This window comes from Callorhinus ursinus, unplaced genomic scaffold (genome assembly GCF_003265705.2).
Source record: "Callorhinus ursinus isolate GAN/ISIS: 27379988/994484 unplaced genomic scaffold, GSC_fseal_2.0 scaffold50, whole genome shotgun sequence".
In the NCBI taxonomy this organism is placed as follows: Eukaryota; Metazoa; Chordata; class Mammalia; order Carnivora; family Otariidae; genus Callorhinus; species Callorhinus ursinus.
The window spans coordinates 1533454-1554524 of record NW_027397112.1 but is presented as its reverse complement, the minus strand read 5'-3'; the positions used below and the strand labels follow the sequence as shown (position 1 = coordinate 1554524).

Below are 21071 nucleotides of genomic sequence, written 5' to 3'. Positions count from 1 at the left end.
ATGATTTTGAAAAATATTTCTCCTCCTGGAAAGCAGAGGGGAAAGGAAATGCTTTGAAGTCCTCTTGGTTATTTAATTATTTTTTTCAAAGGTAAGGCAGAATATTTTTATCCAATATTAAATAAACATTTTGAAATGGTATGTTCAAAGCCCTTGAGCCTCTGATGTTGGTTCGGGATGTTTTTTGTTTTGCATTCTGGGGGCCGAGCGAAGATGGTGCCTCTTTCTTGCCAAATGTTCTAGCATCGTGGAACATTAGACCCAGGAAGCCTAAGTAGCCAGGATGCTATTGTGGAGGGGAGGGAGGCCCGGACAGGCTCTGGTGACCTTGCTGGAGAAGTAAGCAGTGACCCGCTGGCATCAGGATGGGGGGAGGGGGCGTGGCTTCCAAGGCCATGCACAGAGCGTTCTAGTCTCCGCAGGGAATCGCCAGGTCCAGCTCTGAGCTGATGATCCCAGGGCCACCCTTCCTGGACCTGCGAGTTTACAGAAACGTCTTTTATCAGCCACCACTAGGGATGATGGCAATGGCCATCTCCCCAGGGACACTCGGAGACTCCACAAGGGCTTAGAGGTAAGGTAGGGTGAGGACACGTGGAGTCAATGAAACTTTCTGAGGGCATTGGGGCTCAGAAAAAAAAAAATCACGCCTCTGAAGGATTTTTCTCAACTGGCCTAATTTAGACACAACATATACAAACACAACCCACAAAGATTATTTGGGCACAGAGCATGGGACAGTGGGATGGGAAGGGAACAGCATAATCATGGTCCTCAAATACTTAATGTTTGAGGAACAGCCCATGAATTCTTATTAAGTGAATTAACAAATAAATATAATGCACACTCTTGCCTATCACAGAAGTGGTAACAATTAGCATTTAAGCTTTCAGAAGGGATGTATCGGGGTAACATACAGCCAGCACAATCAGCTGCCAGAGACAAAGTCCCCTAGATGACTGTGGCCTCCCCTGTTCGTAACACTGTACGGACTTGATTAGCTTTTGCCATGGACTCAAGAGAACAGAGTCATTAACCCCATTTTACAGATTTAAAAAAAAAATTTTTTTTTTAAAAGAGCAAAGGTTATGCTTTTGATCACGACATATCTTGCCTGCCTGGCTGTGCCCAGAAGCGTGAACCAGGGGCCCCCGGGGGGCGAAATCGGTTGAGCATCTGACTCTTGGTTTCAGTTCAGGTCAGGATCTCAGGGTCGTGAGATCGAGTCCAGCTTCGGGCTCTGTGCTCAGCAGGGAGTCTGCTTGAGATTCTCTTTCCCTCTCCCTCTGCCCCTCCCCGATCCCACACAAGTGCATGTGTGTGCTCTCTCCCTAAAATAATAAATAAGTCTTTAAAAAAAGAAGAGTGAACTAAAATCCTTAACCCCAAAGTCTAATGGGGAGAGACACAGGCAATAATAACAAAGCAATGACAACAAAATTATACTGCGTTCTACTTTCTTTCCCCAAAGGGAATAATCTTCCCTGATTTTTTTAACATAAAATAATTCTCATCGCAAACTAGAAAATTAAGATCACCTATAATCACAGCACTCAGAGGTAATCTGTTCATCTTTTGTTAAAAATCCTTCCAAAATTTTTAAGTGTGTTCACATGCCTTAAAAAATTTTTTTTATTTCGGAGTAATTTTAGATTTACAGGAAAGCTGCAAAGACACTACAGAGTTCCTATATGTCCTTCACCCAGGAAAGATAAAACATCAGGGATATTTTCCGTAACTATGGCCTATCTATCAAAACTAAGAAATTCACATGGACATGATACTGTGAACTAACAGATTTCACGTGGATTACCCCAGTTTTTCAACCATCTTTTTTCTGTTTCGGGATCCAGTCTGGGGTACCACACTGTAGGGCTCAGAGTTTGTAAACGGATTGTTTTCACTGAACAGTAGGCCCCGTGCACGTATTTCTAAGTCAACGAATAGAAATCTGTAGCACTATTTTCTGTAGCTTCCTAACACCATATTCCACTCAATGGCTAGGCGATCCCCCTCTTCTCGAAGGACACCCCGTTGCTTTCGGTTTTGCACTGTTCCATAAATGCTAATGCATGCACCCACCCATGCTGGGCATCTCTAATGACGGCGTCAGAATAAATTTCTAGAAGCACACGGAGAGTGCGGCAAGGAGCGTGTCCTTCGAGGCTTTTCATGCATGTTGCCACACACTCTCCTCCCAGAAAGCCTGAGCCCATGTTCCTTATCACCCTTAGATGCGACACTTTAAATTCACCTGGACAAGAAAAGACTCTTCTATACCCTAGAGAGAAAACTGTGGGACGGGAAAGAGTTAATGGACATTCAGGACAGGCATTTTTCCCCCACCCCGCCCCACCCCCGGAAAACCGGACTCATCATTTCAAAGAACCACGCAGAAATTAAACCTTCATTCCCTTCAGCTCAAGCTACTCCCACGTCTCCTCTCTCCGGGTCTGACAGAGAAGGGTATCTTCGGATCTTCGGCATTTCCATCATGGAATTGTTTTCGGGGTGCGAGGGCAACCCCCACCGGGTTTAATTTCCTTCTCATCCCTCTGTAGTGTCTACGGGAGCTCCCTGGAGGAAAGCTTGAGCAGGCCTGGGCAGTAATGCATGCAACAGGAAGGAAAAAAGGATTTGGTAGTCAACAAAGCTGTATGCCTTCTATTTTACTTTATTTATTTTTTATTATTATTATTATTATTCTTTATTTTTTTTTTTTACAGTGAAAGAAATAAGGGGAGGGGTGGAGACCGCAAAACGGCTTGCCTATCTAGAAAGGGCTCGGCTCGCAGTGAGCCAGACCAGGAACCTGCCCAGCATGCTAACTGGAATCATCATTTCTCTTCTAAAAGAAGCCCATATTTTATTTTGAGACTCCTGTTCTTCCATGCAAAACACTTTGTCCCCATGCTTAGCACTGTAAAATGTTATATATTTGAGAAGCCTGCAAAAGAGGGTGGCAGGGAAGGTTTTGAGAAATGGAGCCAGACCCCATGCTGGGGAATTCTTGAGTGCCATCCTGGCCTGCAAAAAGAAAAAAGAAAGAAAGGAAAAGAAAAAACAAGCTACTGGTCAGAGGGAATGCTCTTCCATGCCAAGCTCAGCTTGAATTAATACACAACACCACCTCTTAAAGGGGGAAACACTGCTTTAAACTCTGAGTTTCTCCTCTCAACACAACTGATTAAAAACGACAGGAAGTTCAGAATATTCTGGGAGGAAAAGAGCTGCAACATGAGATACTTTCTTTACCCCAATGTTTGCAATCTTGTCACTCTGGTCAAGGCCACACCTTCAGGTCAGGAGGGATCAAGTCTTTGCGGCAAAGGATGCCAATTCATTTCCCCAAGAAGAACAATGCCCCAGGTCTCCAGCTTGTCAGCTCCCTGGGGCCTCTGTGGTCTGGTTTTGTGGCTGGTAAAAACCCATTTCACTTTTGAATTCTGCCCAGAAACTACAAGAGGATCTTCCCAGGGAAAAGAAAAATCGAATTGGTTACAGGGATGTAGGGCCTGCCCCGAAGACCCCCTCCCTTCCCTACAGGGTCCCCTGGCTATTAGGGAGGAGAGGACTTCACCTTATAGAATCTGGTTACAAGGAAGAAAAAAAAAAAATAGGCTCAAAGACGAAGGGGACACTTTCCCTCGTTAGCTGATACAGTACTATAGTAATTCAATAGGAGCAAGTAACCACACAGGGAAACTAAAGCCTTAAAAACCAAGGCACCATTATTCAGTGCGTGTCTTGCTGGGTGAAGCCAGCACGTTGCTGCTAACGGAGCCTTGTGAGTCCAGTTTGGAGATCTTTGACAGTTTAGGTGATTCAAGCTATCAGCCTGAAATTAAATCCCAAGCCATGACAACATCAGACCCTAGGATTCTAACTGCGGGAGGGTATCTAAGTGTGCCTTCTCACGGAGCGGAATTTGTAAAGTGACCACGCTTTAACCAAAGCCCCGGGCTGTAGGCAATACTCCCTCCATGTTGTGTGTGTTTGTTTTCTCTTAATTGTGAAGAGTTATGCATGCTCTGTAAGCACAAACTGTAAAAGAGACAGGATACATGGACAGACCTTCGTACTGTAAATAAAACATGCTGTTGGAATCAAATAAAACTTGCAGCAAATTAGGCTTGACATTTAGGGATAACCATAGTGTTACTGCACTACACACAACTCCAGCATAAAAAGACAAACCTCCTACAGAGGTGACTCAAAGTCAGCTCTGGGGGTGTGGGGGGGGGGGCAGATGGGGGGGGGGGGGGGGGACCTGGGGAGAGCAGAGAACTCCCTGTAAGTCCCTCTAGAGGCTGGATTAGAGAGGCTTTAGCCAGGACTCCAACTCGGGCAGCCTGGATTCCGAATGCCACCCCGGGGCTGTGTCACAGGATAAACAAAACCACATGACTCCTTCTCTCAGGGTTCTGATTCCAACCTCAGTAGGTGGCATTGCTGAAGCCTGGGGAGTTGGCAAGGGGGCACCTGCTGGAAGGAAGGGGGCAGAGGACCTCAGAGGTCCCCTTCCTCCCCAAGTGTCCAGGTCAGAGAAGCTGAGAGGTGTAATACAAGGACGGCTGGACCCCTCCTGCTTTAAAGATGCCGAGTTGCCTTCATATCACCTGGAATCCCTCGACCCATGTATGCCCTTGCATTTAAAGCTAATGTCGGCAGGAACGCTAGGGCGCCTTAGTCTGGTTGTTCTATCCAGTGTAGAGTTGACCTTCCGGGCCAGGATCCATCACAGAAGTGTGGGGGGTGATATATATGGACACAGGCTTCCAGAAAACCCATCCCCTTCTCCTTTCATCTGCTCTCAGGTCCCACTCCCCCCCCCCCCCCCCCCCCCCCCCCCCACCCGCCGCCCACTGCCTGGACCTGAGGAAGGAGTCACATTTCCCATATCCCAGAGCAGAAAGATCAGATGGCAATCTGGAGTACAGGGCTCTTCAGGAAAGGAATACAGGGGCGGCCAGAACCCATCAAGTGGCCTGAGTGCTCAGTGCTCCTTGCAGCCGGGCAGAGAGGAACAGGAAGAAAGGGTGGGGGGGGAAGCACCTAATCCCAAAGCTGACTGTCTGTCCCTGCCCCTCCACCCTTCCAGAAGACAAGGGGAGTGATTTAACTCTGGGGTCCCTCCCATCAGCCCTCCTTACTGGGCCTACCTAGAGGTGGGCAGTGAGAAGAGGCAGAAGGGAGAGACACGGCATCCCTGGATCAGCCACGCAAGCCTCTGGGCTGCAGCAAAGAGATGGTGTCAAGGACACAGCTGAGCCCCCATGCCCGTCGCTCAAGAGGGAGGGGAGCTCGGCCACCCATGTTCAGGAGGCCTGACTCCGCCTGTACCCAGCCCAGGCAGGAGCTGGGATCTACCAGATGGCAGAAAGGCTGACTGCAGGAGCTCTGGGATCACTCATTTATGCTGGAAGATTCTGATAAGATTCTGCCACTCTGCCTTCCCTCATCTAGCCCAATTCCAGAGAAACACCAGAGCGCTCCCGTTACTGCAAACGGGGTCTCTTTAAGCAGCCACTGCCAACGCTGTGGGGGATTCATGGTGACTCAGCCTGGCCCCCGAGAGGCTGGATGCACTATCGCTCAGCCAGGATATGGCTGCAAGCCCATGAGCTGCTGGGAGAGACAAAGCCATTCTCTGGAGCCTTCTGAAGCACCCTCCCTTCGGTTTGACAGGCATATTGCAGCCCCAGCCACGCTCCCCAAGTGGACATTCAAAGGCTGGCTGTGGTCTCTTGATGGCTGGGAAGGCAAGACAATCGCCTGCCTTGGCCCCAGAAGGGAAGGCCAGCAGCCGCTGGGAAAGGCAGAGGGGGTCTCTGTTTCTGTCCCCCCTCCTGTTGAAGGCAGCTCAACTGAGTGTGGACCGAGTTCTGCTTGTTTTCTCTCAGGAGGCAGGGCCAGGGAAGGAAGCAGCAAAGTGGGGCTAGGGGGCCTACAGCACAACGGTGGTCCCAGAAAGTACAGGAGGAGCCCCACTTTGATCGTGATTGGCCTATTTCCACCCGTTCCCAAGCAACACAACACGAAAACCCACTGGAACATTATCACCGAGCCGGTGAACTGGAAGGCACTGGGGGTCACTGGGGCTCACACCCCATAGCACAGCGCCTAGGGGGCTCAGACACGGGGAGAAGAAGACACAGCCTCTGCCCAGAGCTCAATGCCCCAGGAAGCTCCTTTTACAGCTGAAGAAGAAAATGAGGCCCAGTCTCTCAAAGGCAGGATGAGGTCACCCAGCAAGGGGCTGAGCCAGGCCCGCCCTCCCCACTTCTTGGATCCCTGGTGTGGGTGGTTGAGGAAACTTCCAGGTAACTCACAGCCAGAGTCAGCCTCAGGAAGCTGTGACAAGTCTACCTGGACCCATCCTGCTGACATACAATTTACCTCCTCCGGCTCAGCTCTCCGCTTACTGTCTTCCTTAAAATACCAGGGCAAAGGCCTATCAATTGTTACTCAGTTCTCCCACAAGACACCTGTTTTTATCGGCCCCCCCAAGGACCGCTTTCTAATTATATCTGAAACAATTTCATCTCAAGGGCTGGGAACCAGGCACTGTCTTCCCAGTTGTGCAAATCTGCACGCATACAGGATACACGGGGCTTCCAACCGGATTTCAGGGGATGTTGTAGGAAGGGTGCCTTGCGTTAAAAATGAAAATACACTGAACACCAAAAAAAAAAAAAAAAAAAAAAAGTGACTGTTACTCAATTAGATCTCAATAAACCTGAGTTTAGAAAAAGATCTACAGGTTCGTCCTTCCTAAAGAAAAAATGAACACACACACACACGCAAAATTAGGGAAAAAATACGAAGGAAATCTGCATCTTTTTGCTTGACTGAAATGTTAATAAGAAAGAAAAAGCTGCCAAGAAAGCCTTCCGAGGAGCCTGCAGCTAGAAGCCCCGATCCGGTTCTGCCCAGGAGTCCTGAAAGGCCCACGGAGCACCAGCCGAGAGTGGGAAGCAGGTGCCGAGCAAGGAGCAGCCACGCCCCCTCTTCCTATCACGAGACACACGCAGGCTGAGGGCAATGATTCACAGACGTGGGACCAAACCAAGAGGTTTCACAACAGCCAAAAAACGGAACCACCAACGTGCCCGCCCACACCCCCGCAGCTTGCTGGGCACGCTCACATAGTAGGTGTTCAAGAAACTTCACAGAATTCCACTGACCCCACGCCAGGCTGCCATGTAGGGGACCAGGCACTCAGGGTGCGTATCAACCCCCCCACACTTTCTGCAGCCCCTCTGTGTCCCATGTGATTAATAAGTGCCATGTCACCAATGTCCCAGGGGTCAGCCTCCCACAACGGGAACATGAATGAGTTGGAAATGGCCTTAAGAATGAGATTCCAAAAATGGTGCAGCAAAAGAAAAAAAAAATGGGGACATCTTGTTTTGTTGCTGACTTGAATAGAAGCAAGGTTTTCTCCTTGTCACAGACCAAACCATGATCTGAGTGTAGAGCTTTTCCAGAATCCCGAAAACCAGCAAATGCATCTGATTAAATGAGACGCCAAAGCCCTGTATACTTTCTAGAAGTTGCAGAATTCTAGAATGGCAAAGGTTGACATGGGGTGGGAGTGGGGGCAGAGGACTGATTAATGTATCCTAGATTTTATCAACAATAACCAATTACCGTACGTGTCCTAAACGCCAGGTTCTACACTCAGCATGAAGTGATTTATGGTTAGTGCCGCATTCAACCACCATAGCATCATCACGTAGCCTTAAGGGAAAGGCACTGGCATCCCTATTTTACAGGCGGAAAAACTGAGATCACGTGGCTAAGAGATGACAGAGAGAAGACTCAAATGCCCGACGGACGCTGAAGCCCACGCCCCTAACGTCGTTACCCCGACTCTCTGATTAAAAGTGAGGGCTCTTCCATGCCACGTGCTGAGCTCACTGTCCAAAGAGGAACTGGTCCCAGGACTTGTCAGATTTCTGATCCAGAGGATGGAAGCACAGTAGCACTTGGCTGAATCAGGAGGATGGAGGGCTGCTCAGGAGACTGTTCACTCAGTCCTCCCCTGCCCCCAGGGCAAGCTCCAGACTCGCCTCTGCCCAGTCTGGCAGAGAGCGAAGGCCCGGCAGCTTCACTGGGAGTCAAAATGGCCTCACCAGGGAGACCGTGGGCCGTCTCTGGGGGGAAAGGCCACGGGAGGGAGAGATCAGAGGTTCAAGCCTTCCAGGAACAAGACCCAGGGGCTCCCCAGCAACTGTCCCCCTGTCCCTTAAAGGAGTCCCCACCCTGAGCAGAAGACACAAGTCGATCTCCAGCACCCTGAGAACATTATGCAAGGGGAAGAAGCCAGACACAAAAGGCCACAGACTGTGGGACCCTGTTTACATGAAATGCAGAGCAGGCAAATCCATAGGGACAGAAAGTAGATTAGCTGTAGCCAGGGGCTCGTGGTGGGAGGGAGGAGTGGAGAACAATGACTTAATGGGTATGGGTTTCCTTTCGGGGAGGACGGGGTTCAAAAAGTTCTGGAACTAGATGGTGGGGAGCATTGCACAACACTGTGTACTCAATGCCACGGAGCTGTACACTTTAATATGATTACAATGATACATTTCACATTATATGTATTTTACCATGACCTGAAAAAAAAAAAGTGACTCTCCAAAGGATCCTTGAACTGATTCGCTCGAGCATGAAAGCAACCCACAGGGCCAGGTCTTAGCCTCTCTGAGACTCAGAACTGGATGTTCCCCCCTAAGACCCTCCAATGTATAAACTCAGTGTTTAAAGAGAGGGTGGGGTGGACCGAGAGGGAAGATCGAAGGCGTGTGCAGAGGGCTGGCTCCCTCGGAGGTGACGTGGGGAACCGGAAGGCAGGGCTCCCTCCCCAGGCAGCCTCCCCCAAGGCTGGGGCAGCTCCAGACCCGCAGCTCCCCTGCCCCCCCCCCCCCCCCCGCACACACACACCTGGCAGGCATCCTGGTTCCTTTCTTGGGACCGGGAGCCTGGTGTCCTTGGTCTGCATCACAGAGTCAACAGCAATCTATCTGCACTGGGCAAACAAGGCCGTGGTAAGTGGTGGAACTCTGACAATATTTAATGACTCAGGGGGTGGGGAGGCTTTGCAGGATGGAGGGCAGCAAGGAAAGGAACCAGAGAGCAGGCAGAAAACTCCAGGGGAAATTCCATGGGGGGGAGATAAAAGGGGGCTGTAAAGCAATTTTGACAGGTTAACAGACAGGTAATATTCCAACGGTGTTGACTTAACCAGGCTAGCGCTCCATGCGGCAGCGATTAAGCCGAGGCACGAGAGCCTCAGCAGAGAAGGGTTTCAGGGAAACAAAGATCTAGTCAGAGAAAACCAAATACCGGCCAGTCAGATGCTGGCAGCCCCGCCTGCCTCCGCCACCACCAACCCCCCACCCCCCCCCATCCCGCCGGAAGCCATGGGAGATGCTTCCTGGAGATCAATCTGGAGAGAGAGCATCCTGCGGGATCTGCGGCAGCCAGGCTGCCGCTGGGGACAGAGGGCCTGGCTTCTGACGCCTCCTCGCAAAGGGTGGGGCCCGGGTGACGGGGCCCAGTGCCTGTCCTCCCTCCCACGGCAAACCAGACCAGTTCTGCCATCTCCGAGTCCTAGAAAGACAGCTTGCTGGTCCCACCCACCGTCCCGGGGCTCCTCGCTCAGGACACAGTCAGCCAGCCATGAAATTCATGCCAACTCCCAAACCCCAAGTACACCCCCTCCTGGCATTCCAACCCTCTGTTCTTCCCTCTCCTAGCTGCCACCTATGGGGTAAGTGCCCTCACCACGTCCCTGGGCCTTGATTTCCTCATCTGTAGAATGGGACAGAAATCCCCACAAAGCCGTTTAATGAACATGTTATTTATCATTAATCCTGTGTTAATGTCGTTAATACGAATATTAACGATACTGAATACATAACGATGAGGAAGAAAATAAAACACCAGGGCTACACGAGGAGCACGGCCTGGATCAGAGCAGGTACTCCATACATTTTTAGATCCCTGTTATAACTGCCTATATTGCCCACCTGCCCAGATTCTGAATACAGCAGAACCACCGATGGGCTGAAAGAGGCTTCATTTTTTTTTTAAATGTGTTAACATTGTTACATCTCCACCCCTCCTCTCATAGAATGGGGAGCCAGCTCCTTGTGGGGACCAGAAGAGGTGTCACCTTGGCTGAAGTACCAGAGTGAGACACCCAAGACACTCTCTGCTCTCTGAGTGCTTGGCAACCACTCTGAGCAACTGGATATGGTTCCATGAGCCTGTGTTCTGGGAGGACGTGAAAGTGTTCAAAGCCAATGAACCAGCACCTAAGGGGTGCCAAAAGTCTGACTTCATTTCCTACAGGGTTCCCTGGCCTGTGTTACAGGACACTATTTCGAGGTTGGATTATATATTTTTAGGTTATTTGGAAAATCATTGTGGCTTTAAATAATAAAATTCTGAGTGACATCTGTCAGCCCCGATTACCAGGAGTCGGCTAAGCGGTGTGTTCTTTCTTTCTCATTTTTAAAAGTGCAATGAAGTAAGTGTTACCTAGAAAGGTTCATAAGAGTCTTCAGGGTTGTGTATTCAGCACTCTCCTGAAACGGGTCCCAAAGGCGTGTACCAAAGACTGTGCTACAGGCCCGAGGTGGTACGCCCAAGAGCTGAGCTGGCCAGCACTACCAGAAACACGGTGCAGGGATCAGAACGCAAAGAGCCACAGGGGCATCTGGTCAACCTCCTGCATTTCATCAGTGGGGAAGCAGAGGCCCCAGTGGGGAGAGGCAGGTCTCCCCAAGGTGCACCCAGCACTTTCCGGGTTATTGGTCACTTGTTTCGTCTCATTCCGTGACTTAAAGCAGCGCCCCAGTGAGGTTTGTCTCCTGTTGTACGGGCCAAGAAATGACCTCACAAAAGGACTTCTTCACATGGATCTTTGCCCCAACTCCCTTCACATGCATCTCTGCCCCAACTCTGATTTTCAGGGTGCAATCATGATCCCTACTCAGAAAAGTGCACCTTTAGGACTACCTCTGGTTATTCATCATGTGAGTCTTACCTAGGACGGGACTGGTGGTTTAGGAGCTAGCTGTGGCTGTCAGAGCTTCAGTCCCAAGGGGAAGGTATCATTTGCAAAAAGAACTTGGAATGTCTGGGTTCAGAGTCTCTTTCTCAGAGAGCAGGGACCCCTGCACCAAATATCTACCAAAATCCATCTGCCCCACACCCCCGGCTCCCCCAAATCACCACCAATCCCTGAGTATCCATAACCTGTTGATACTCTGATAGAGAAAACTCTGGAGGCACAGAAAGATTGTTTGCATCCAGGACCTTGAAGTAAGAATATCTGTGAGCATCCAGAACACACTGGACACTCATCCGAAGGGGACAAAGAGCCGCTAAGAGTCAAACTCAGTTTTTTTTTTTTTTTTTGGTGGAGCAGGAGGAAGAGAGGGGAAGGCTGCAAACAAAATGCGAATTAACCTCTGACCGTTACAATAATCTGGGGGGATGATTTCACAGAATCCTCCTTTTTCCCCAGAAAAAGTTTGATCCCCATACACGTCTGTGTGAAATTTTGCTCACCCCCTCTCTCATTGTTCACCCCCTCTCTGAATCTGAAATTTTCTTCACCCCCTCTCTTTAATTTGGCATCTAGCACAGGGAACCCACCAATGGATGTTTGACGAAAAGGTGAATGGATTCGGAAGGTAAGCCTTTCAGGCAAGACTAGGAGGTGGATCAGTGCACACGACCCGAGCACACAGTTCCTCATACAGACCACGGGGCTGGAGATGGGCTGGCCGTTCCATTCGAACGGATGGGAAACCCTGTTTGACAGGCCTCTGGGCCTTGGGGCGCCTGGGTGGCACGGTCAGTTAAGCGTCTGCCTTCGGCTCAGGTCATGATCCTGGAGTCCCGGGGTCGAGCCCCACGTCGGGCTCCCTGCTCGGCGGGGAGTCTGCTTCTCCCTCTGCCTCTCTCTCCCCCCTCCTCCCTCCCCCCAAGCTCATGCTTGCCCTCTCTCTCTCTTTCTCAAATAAGTAAATAAAATCTTTAAAAAAAAAGGTCTCTGGGCTTTGAACCATCCTTCCCCATGAAGACCTCTATTTGACCAAGAGGAAAACTAGAAAACACAATGAATTTGGAACTAAAAAAAAAAAAAAAAAAAAACAAAAAAAACAACACAATGAAAAGCTCCCGTAGAGTCTCAAAATGAATTAACAGAAGAGCTGGGCCTGGTTTTCGGCTTGCTCACCTTCCTTGGTATTTTTAATTCCCTTAAAATTGTGTTTTAGTCCTTCTCAAAAAAAAGAAAAAAAATACACACACACACACACAGACACACACACATATATATGTATCTTACACATCACATTAAAAGCCTGCAGACAATACTTACTTAGGGGACAATGATCCCACATTCCATCAGCCTTGCCAATAGCCTCTGCCTAAACCACGTCACTGGTTATGGCTGTGAAGCCCACAAAAACAATCCTAATCATATTTCTGGAAAGCTAGGAAAGGTGGCTTGCCAAAAGAGAGAAGTATTAGACCACACCTCAAAGCTTTCTGCACAACAAACACTGGAAACGAGGAGCTCGAGGGGCTATGTCACCCAAAGAGCTTAGCTTCACCTATGCGTACTGTCCCCATCTGAAACCCTGAAGCCACACCTGGAGGTCCCCCCACAAGGTAACAGGTGCATGGTCAGGAACGAGGTAGGTGCTCCATAGATGTGAAACTAAGAAGACTGGGTCTGTGATGCACTTGCATTAAAATCTATGCTGCAAATGTGGTCTAACCACAATGGAATATTATTCAGCCCTGAAAAGGAAGGGAATTCTGACACATGCTACAATGCGGATAAACCCTGAGGACACTATGCTTGGGGAAATAAGTTGGTCACAAAAGGGCAAATGTTGTATGATTCCAGTTAAATGAAGCACTTAGAACAGTCGAGTCACAGAGAAACAAAGAAGAATGGTGGTTGTGAGCGGGCACCAGGAATGGAGAGCTACTGTTTCACGGGGACAGAGTTTCAGTTTTGCAAGATGAAAAAGGTTTTGTGGGTGGATGGTGGTGATGTTTGCACAACCATGTGACTATGCTTCATGGCACTGAATGGTACCCATAAAAAGGGTTAAAATGGTTCATTTTATGTTAAGTATGAATGTCACCACAATTATAGGTAAATAAATAGTGAAAAAAGAAACATCTATGCTCAAAGAGAAAGCCACATTTTCAACCACCTCATTCCCAACAGGGCAAGAAGCAGGAAAGACCTTTGAAAGACACCATTTCCAAGTCTTGCTGCCTGTCCCCGCGCCTCTAAGTTCGCAAACACAGGCAAGGAGACAAGACGCAGGGTGTCAGAGCCCTCCCCAGTGCTCCGAGACTAACTACTCTTTTCATTTCATCAACCGATCACCAGGCCGCTTACTGGAGAAGCAGGCCGCAGTCCTGGAAGCAACTGGACTCTTGAAGATCAACGTGGATCGTGGCACGTGAATTGTCCCTCGTCCAAAAGTCTGCCACTCTTTAAAGGGGGCAGAGGAAAGTGAATTAAAAAATCAAGAAAGAAAAACCAAAACAAGAAGGGACAACTGACAAAGGCAGAGGCAGAGGACCCCTGTGGCCGGGGAGTAAGACTTCCAGCAGGAGGGACGGGGCGACCGGGGTGGAATGAGGTGGAAGGTGGGCTTCCTCTTCTCCTACGGGGCAGGCAGGAGCTCCCTCCAGAAGAATACGTCTGATTGGCCCCTCTCTGTGACTTCTGCTCCAAGAAAAAGAAAACGCGTTTAGCCAGAGATACAGGATAGAAAGGGCAGTTGGCTCTTAAAACCTGGGCCATGAACGCCCTCGAAGGTTGGTTTTTTGCCCTTAAAGAGAAATAAAATTTATGGTTTGTCAGATAAGTAGAAAGGAAAACCTTCCGGATGGAAACCTAGCCAGATAAAAGTCTACACATGAGCAAAACAGTTTTGTTAAAACACAGTGTCTAAATATGTCAGCCAAAAAAAGGTCCTGGGATCCACCAAGATTCATTCTAACTCAAACTGTAGCTCCGTTTTAATTTCATTTCAGACATACCTCCACAAGAAGCCATTCCTTCTTTCTTTCTTAGCGGGGCTTGTCTGCTGACCATCCAACTGTGAGCATGCAAACCTTCCTTTCTACGACAGAGCACTACAGTGAACCACGGAATGGTCATCTGGGCGGAGCGGGGAAGGATTGGCAAGAGGGCACCTTCTAGATTGCTGGAAATGTTCTGTATCTTGATTTAGATGGTAGTTACATGCATGTCTACATATGTAAAAACTCATTAAGCTCTACATTTAATATTTAGTTACTTTACATGCATACAAACACAGATTTTTTTTTTCCACACGCAGATTTTTTTTTAAAGCCCCACGGGCTCTCCAACGAGAGCCAAGTTGTTTGTTGAAAAGGGTCCCCGTCAACAGTTAATTCATTCTCCCGAGCTCCTACCTCTCCTCCCCTGAGCCCCACACTCCTGCTATCCAAGCTGGTGCTCCCGACAGGTCGGAAGGAGAGTAACTGAAACCCCAGTCAAACTCTATTTGGAGGGGGGTTGCAGGGCAGTAGACTGAAACATATGACAAAAGGAACTAGAGATTCTCACCAAACTCTCCTCAAATCGTGCTGAAATCTGTCACTCGAGAACTTTAACAAAGGTGTCCTCTTCCGGCATTAGAGGATGACATGGCATGGACGTCCTTTTCTTGACGTGAGCAAAATCTGTTGGTACTGTCTCATTCAGACAATTCACTCATTCAACATACCAGATTTATCAGATGACAGCAATACGACAGCTATTTCTTACGCGAATGATTTTTCAGACCCCTCTCACTGTTCCGGCTACACCCCTCCAAATACACTCCAACGTGTAGGACCCCAGAATAACCAACGGCCCTTCGTGCTCTGTGTGGCCCAGAATTGTTTGACTCTGTTTTTCATTATCTGGACACCGGGATTCTCTTGCTGCAGCTTGATGTCTTAATCATAGGACTGACTTCCAAAGATGCACCCCTTTTCTTCCCTTGTGCAACTGCGTAGGACCTGACATCGCTGAGTTTCGTCTTGCTGGTTTCATCCCATGGTCCCTGCCCCTGGTGGCTACTGGGAACCGGAATGTCTAGTGTACAGCTGTCCTCCCAGCTTGGGGCCACCTCTGTATCTGAAAGCTCCAGTCTTCATCCAAACAACTGCAGATGCCCACATGGTCGAAAACCAGTCCACCCACCGGCACAAGGGGGGACGCAGACACACTGAAGCCTTCTCCCCTCCACCCTTCAATTCTTCATCTCCTCCAGAGGCACACACCAAAAAGGGCCATCATACCTCCTGAAATCAGGACGCTTGTTGCCCGCAACATTTCTCAACCCTGTACAACTATCAGAAGTGTGAGCAAGGCTCCAGACTCCCTTTCTGCACATCCATCACCACCTCTCAGCCCCCTGCTACACAATCGGGAGACTGTTCTCTTGGTCTTGTGTACTTCTCTCTTCTGTCAACCCTCTTGTCCCCATTGGTCTTGCTAATGTTTTTTTCTGGGAAATGTAATGCTTTTGTTTGATGCAGTGACCATCCTGGCGTGGGTCACACTCAGCCCTTGGGTCAGTACAAGCATGTGTTTGATTCAGAACCAGAGGCAGGCTCCGGGGCTGAGGTTCAGAGTTGGCGCTGGAAGCATCTCAGCAGAAAGTGATGTGCCCCGGGAACATGGGCTAAGGCTGGCTCTGGGGTGCAGACACAGAGGTCTCCCTGAGGCCCACGCAACCCACACGCAGCTCCCGCTGAGATCACCCAGAGCCTCACCTTCCGGAACTCGCAAACCCTCACCCTCGTGCCCCGCGTTCCACCAACTCACTTGGCCCACCTTCCCGATGTCATCTTGCTTCTAAACAGCCCTTGCAGTCGGTCTACCCAAGCTGGGAGGTGTCCCCACCTCGTTCCCCCCCCCAACACACACCCTCTACCCCCCTCCACGGAACACGCCTGGGCCCACACAGAGGAAATCTGGTACCGCACTGCGCAGGCGGGTCCTGGACCTGGGCTCCCGCAGAACTCCTCTCACCCTTCCCTCCATTGTCTCAATTCCCAGGCTGCCCCCTCACAGACCCAACACCGTTCATTCATTAGATGCCTCTTCAGCTCAGACCCACTGATCTGGCTCCTCTTCAGCCCCCTCCCGGCACAACTCCTGCCCCAGCGAATTGCACGCACTCTCCTTGGCTGGCATTTTCACAGACGGTTAGGGGAGCAGCGTCCCTCTCGGGCTCACCCAATCTCTGAGGTAACAACTCGCGCAGAGGTTGTGGCCCGGACCTTTCCGGCAAGGCCCATCTCCCTCCTGTCACACCCCTCCCCCCGACGTGTTGTCCCGGACCCTGTGTCTCACCCGTGTCAGCCTTCCCTCTTGGGAACCTGATCCCGTGCCGACTAGCCGCCCATCAGACTAGCCCCCATCTGCCTTCAGCGTCCTACATGCCATTCCCTGCTCGTGATGCTCAGCCTCTCCCTCCACCAGGCCCAACGGTAACCAGAACAGCACAAATGCCCCATGCGTGCCAGGCACCCCCGGCCCAAGTGCTGTGTGATCAGTACCCTGTTTCATCATGACAAATGTGTGTGCCAACTTGAGTCTACCTGTTGTACAGTGAAGACAGGGAGACAGAGAAGCTAAATCACTTGCCTAAACGTGCACAGCCAATGTCTAGGTCGTGAACTTGAAGAGAGAGTATTTTAACTTCTTAGACTTCTCTAATATTTCATTTATTCAGTAGGCACTGACTCAGCTTCTCCTTGAGTACATATCCCCTTTCTGAGGGGTGGGAAATGACGCCAGATCCACGCAGGCTTTGCACTGTGCCCCCCCCCCCCCCCCGGGTTATTATCCCAGCCCCGCTTTCAATCTAGGAGACAGGAGTGACGTGTTGGCCTTCCTGGAAGCTGTCTCTATTTGTAAACTGGGGACAATACGACCTACCTCCCAGGGTCCTCTGAGTGCTGAGATAACACTCTTCGCCCAGGGCTCAGTACACCTTAGGCGCTCAAACAATGCTCACTGTATATACTATACCTGCTCACTAGGGCCAGTCCCCAGCACAGCCCCTCTTGACAGGTCTTCTGGGGGCCTCAGAAACCTCCAAGTGTCACCCATTGGAAGTCACGTGGGATAAGGACCAGCCTGTCTTTGAGGCTCACACCATGTTACCTTGGAGCATCAAAGGAGGATTCATCCTTAAAGTCCATACAAGGGAAATACACCCACTGGGTAAACAGAGGCCCCGGGAGCCCCAGCACCCCCTTGCCAACCCCTTCCCAGAGCGGCTGTTCCCCTCGGACTCGGAGATTTGCATGCCTCATTTACTGCACAAAATAGAGTAGCCCTCATGGTTCAGTCAAAGGCATTCATTTGTGGTTTTTATTTATAATCCTGCACATGTTTGTGCACAAACAGACACACCAGCCAGGAAGCATGGGCCCAGGTGTGTGTACACACACACACACACACACACACCCAGGCGCAGCAAGATTCATTTGTAGGAAGGCACAGTTAAAGGTAAGTCCATTCACTGTCTCTACAAGACAAGAAGCTATCAACCTTCCCACCCTAAAATAAACATCTAGTCAATTTCATCAACACTCAGTCACACACAGTACTGCTCAGGGTATAAGCTCTAGCATGTTTCTTGCTTTGCTCTTAATTAACCTGAGAATTTGGAAAATGGAGGGACAGCAAGAGAATGACACCTGGCCTCCGGAACTGACTGACTGCCCAAAGCAGCCCCACCTGGACAGGACGGGAACTTTGCCACCCCCCCACCCTGCTACTTGGGAAACGCTGCGTCTGCACAATCCACTGAGGGACCCTGGTAAGGCTCGGTGTTCAGATCATCTCACAGGGGTGGGGCTGGGAGACAGAGACAATATTCCTAATGATATTTTTTCACTCATACCTGTGGACCAAGAGGTAGCAGAAGAGATGGCACGCAAGCAAGTGAGGTTATTCTATGTACTTGAAAACCCAACCCCCCCCCCACTGGTTGAAATCCTGTAGCTGATGCCTTGCTTCAAAGTAACTCAGTCAATACATTTGTTTCTTTTTTCCTTTTGATTATCTTGCAGGAGGTGGGCTCCCTGGCTATCGATCTTTCTCATTTCCATCTCTCTTCTTTCAAAAGAACGGGAGGTCCTCTCCCTTCCACCTACATAGGCACTTTATGAGCAAGCAAATAGACAAAGTTCCTTGCTGGAGCTATCTGGAGCACCCCCCAACCCATGTTAAGAACAAAGCCTGAAACAATGTTGCAGGTTGCAGCTCCTAAGTAACCCAAATGGTGGGAAGATTTTTGTTGTGAGCACAGAAGTCAACTGAAAGAAATGGAGAATGTTCTCTGGCTAGAAGGGTCTGTGCCTTTTAATTAATTAATTTAATAGAGAGGGGGAGGTCAGGAAGGAAGTACCCTTTGTAACTTCTCAGGCAGTGCTGGGGTTTGGGACAAGAGGGCACTGGAAACACACAATGAGTATACTGTGAAATGTGACATTTCACGGGGGAATAGGTTGCAGAATTCCCAGGAATTTTGAGACTCAATAAAGGTGACTTCCAAGAAATTTCCAGGCTGCAAAGTAATGCCCAGGCCAACTCACTAGACCGCTTGAGAATATCTGTTCCTTTTTGTGTCTATAACATCCCAGGAGGGTTTTGATGTTAAAACTTGAAAATTCCTTAAAAGAAGAGAACGTCTTAGAACGTCTTCTGTATCCTGGTTGTGTATCTCAATTTCAAGCTCCCCTCGGATCCACCCATTCTGGCCTCTCCCTCGACCTCAGATAAAGCCCTCCCGATAAAGCCCCCTTCCAAACTCTGAGACATGCAGGAATGCTTTCTGTCAAGTTTTCTTTTGACAACTGTCATCATAAAGTTTCTCATGTTACCACCAAGAAATACATTAAGGACACAAAAGCAAGGAAGAAAACCTCTCACAAGGGGAGAAGAGGGAAATGATGATGTTATCTTAATAGCAGAAAGACTGAGCAAACCTTTTCTTAGAGTGTTACTTCCTAGCACCCAGCTCTGCACGTTACCTGCCCTATCTCATGTTCTCTTCCCTCAGACCCGCGCCTCTGGTATATGCCCAAGCTCCGGTGTTGCTATTCCTTAAACTCTCCCTTCTAAGCCCCTGGGCTTCTGCACACTCTGTTCCCTCTGCCTGGAATGCCCTTCCCCTCTCTCTTCCTCCATGCGACACTCTTGGAACACCTCTCCTCCTTCAAGGCCTATTGAATGAATATCCCTGACAATGTCTGCCTGCTGACCACAGACGGCATCACACATAGCTCGGAAGACCCCTAGAAGCCCAGACTTCTCTCTTCTGCCACTGACCACACACGCCTGTAATTTCTGGCTCCCAAGTCAGCCTGCCTACTACCTGAGGACTGCCCTCGAGGGCACGTATCTGCAGGCATCTTTGTGTCCCCAGCATGCAGCACCAGGCCAGGCGGATAGTACATGCCCAACAAATATTTGTTGAATAAAGTAACAAATGAATAAATTTCTCCCAGAAAGATCTACAGATAAGAGGTTTTCTTTTCTTAAACACAAAACACGCATCAAAACTCATTCCAGGTGCAGATGTTTACAAGTGTCAGACCCACACCTCCACCCGAGGGCAGTCTGCGGGGATGGTGCTCAGCCTGCGATTTGCTCAAGCAAATCTCTCCACTGTCTAGCTCGCCCAAGCAAACACCTGCTCTGCTTTTCACTCTTGCTTACTTACAATCTTCAGAGAGTGACCTCTGCTACGTGAAGGAACTCGGGAAGGGGGAGGGAGGGGTGCAGGAGAAGTGTATTCACCTAAGGCTTGAGTCCGAAGCCCAAGCAAGCGTCATCTTGGCTTCTCATGCCTCGATCCAAGGAGGAGAGAGTCTTCGAGCAGGAAAACGCAGGCAGATGAAGCCGACTCCGGACCCGAGTCAACAGGCGGGGAGAAGGGCAGCGAGCTCTTCCTGCTTGCGACATCCAGAGATGAGTGGACTCAGGTATGTGCACATGGCTGTCACCACAAGGTCAGTGGGTTATGTCTTAGACACTCTCCTGCCTGCAGATCCCATGGGGACACAGAAACCCCAGAGGGGTCCGACCACAGCACGTAGCTGTCCGGCTGGTTTTTGAATAGCTGCCAGACGACAAAGATCAAATCTCAGGAGACAAACACATGCTCCTCTGTCATCTTTGCCCCGAGGGCTAGTCCACACTTCCCCCTTCCTCAGCACCCACCCCCACCCTCGGGAGCAGGGCAGTGGGCTCTGGCGTCAGTCCAATGGGGCATTTCTAACTGGCGCAGGCTGTCAAGGGGGTCAAGCTGAGCTAGCCAGTCATTTCCTTGCTTGGAGCCCCTCCTGGGGGTCATACGCCTGCCTCCAGACCCCAGTATCACCGGGTGCTGAGCAGGAAGGGCACTTCCTCTCTAGAGAGGCAGACTGATGAGAGTCAGGCTCTCGGTTCTGCCCCCAGCAAGCTGTGCGACCTCAGGCAAGTTGCTTAACTCCTCGGAATCTGCTTCTTCGTTCATAACATGTAAATAACTCCTACCATCCATAATTGTGAAAGATCTCAGGATAACCTATGCAGAACACCATCCGGGCATAGCGTGTAGTCAATAAACAGAAGCTATGACTTAACAGTATTTACACTGAGCGTTTGACGATAAGCCTGGGAGGGCAGTCTCTCACAGTTTCTATGAAGTACTGTTCTCAGCTGCGGCTTGTCACAAACGGCATTACGGGAATACCCTGCCCTCACTGCATGCAGCAGTATGCATCGTGACCCACACACCTGCTCGTGCATGGGGTCTCTGGGGCGGGCCCACAAGAGTCACGCTAACACAACAGGAGCCTCGGCCTCACCACCTGAGACAGATAGGAAATGCCAGCATCCACCCAAAACCATTTTCCTCACGCTTCCCCAGACTTCCACCATGGGGCTGTTTTTAGAGCGAAAACAAAGGCCAGTGTCTCCATCCCGGCAGTAAATCCCC

The 21071-nt window shown here is 49.8% G+C and overlaps 1 protein-coding gene across 2 annotated transcripts in view; it reads right to left on the bottom strand.

Annotated features, from left to right (window-relative positions):
* The window catches only part of SLC39A11 (solute carrier family 39 member 11), a 439134-nt gene that overhangs the window by 8680 nt on the left and 409383 nt on the right, over positions 1 to 21071 (bottom strand). The window contains exon 9 of one of the 2 annotated variants that reach the window (XM_073883183.1): positions 2381 to 2599. The exons of the other annotated variant lie outside the window; for it this stretch is intronic. Coding sequence (XP_073739284.1) covers positions 2417 to 2599 — 183 coding nt within the window. The 3' untranslated portion in view covers positions 2381 to 2416. Of the gene's footprint in view, positions 1 to 2380; positions 2600 to 21071 lie in introns of those variants that run through there. 2 annotated transcript variants of the gene reach the window in all.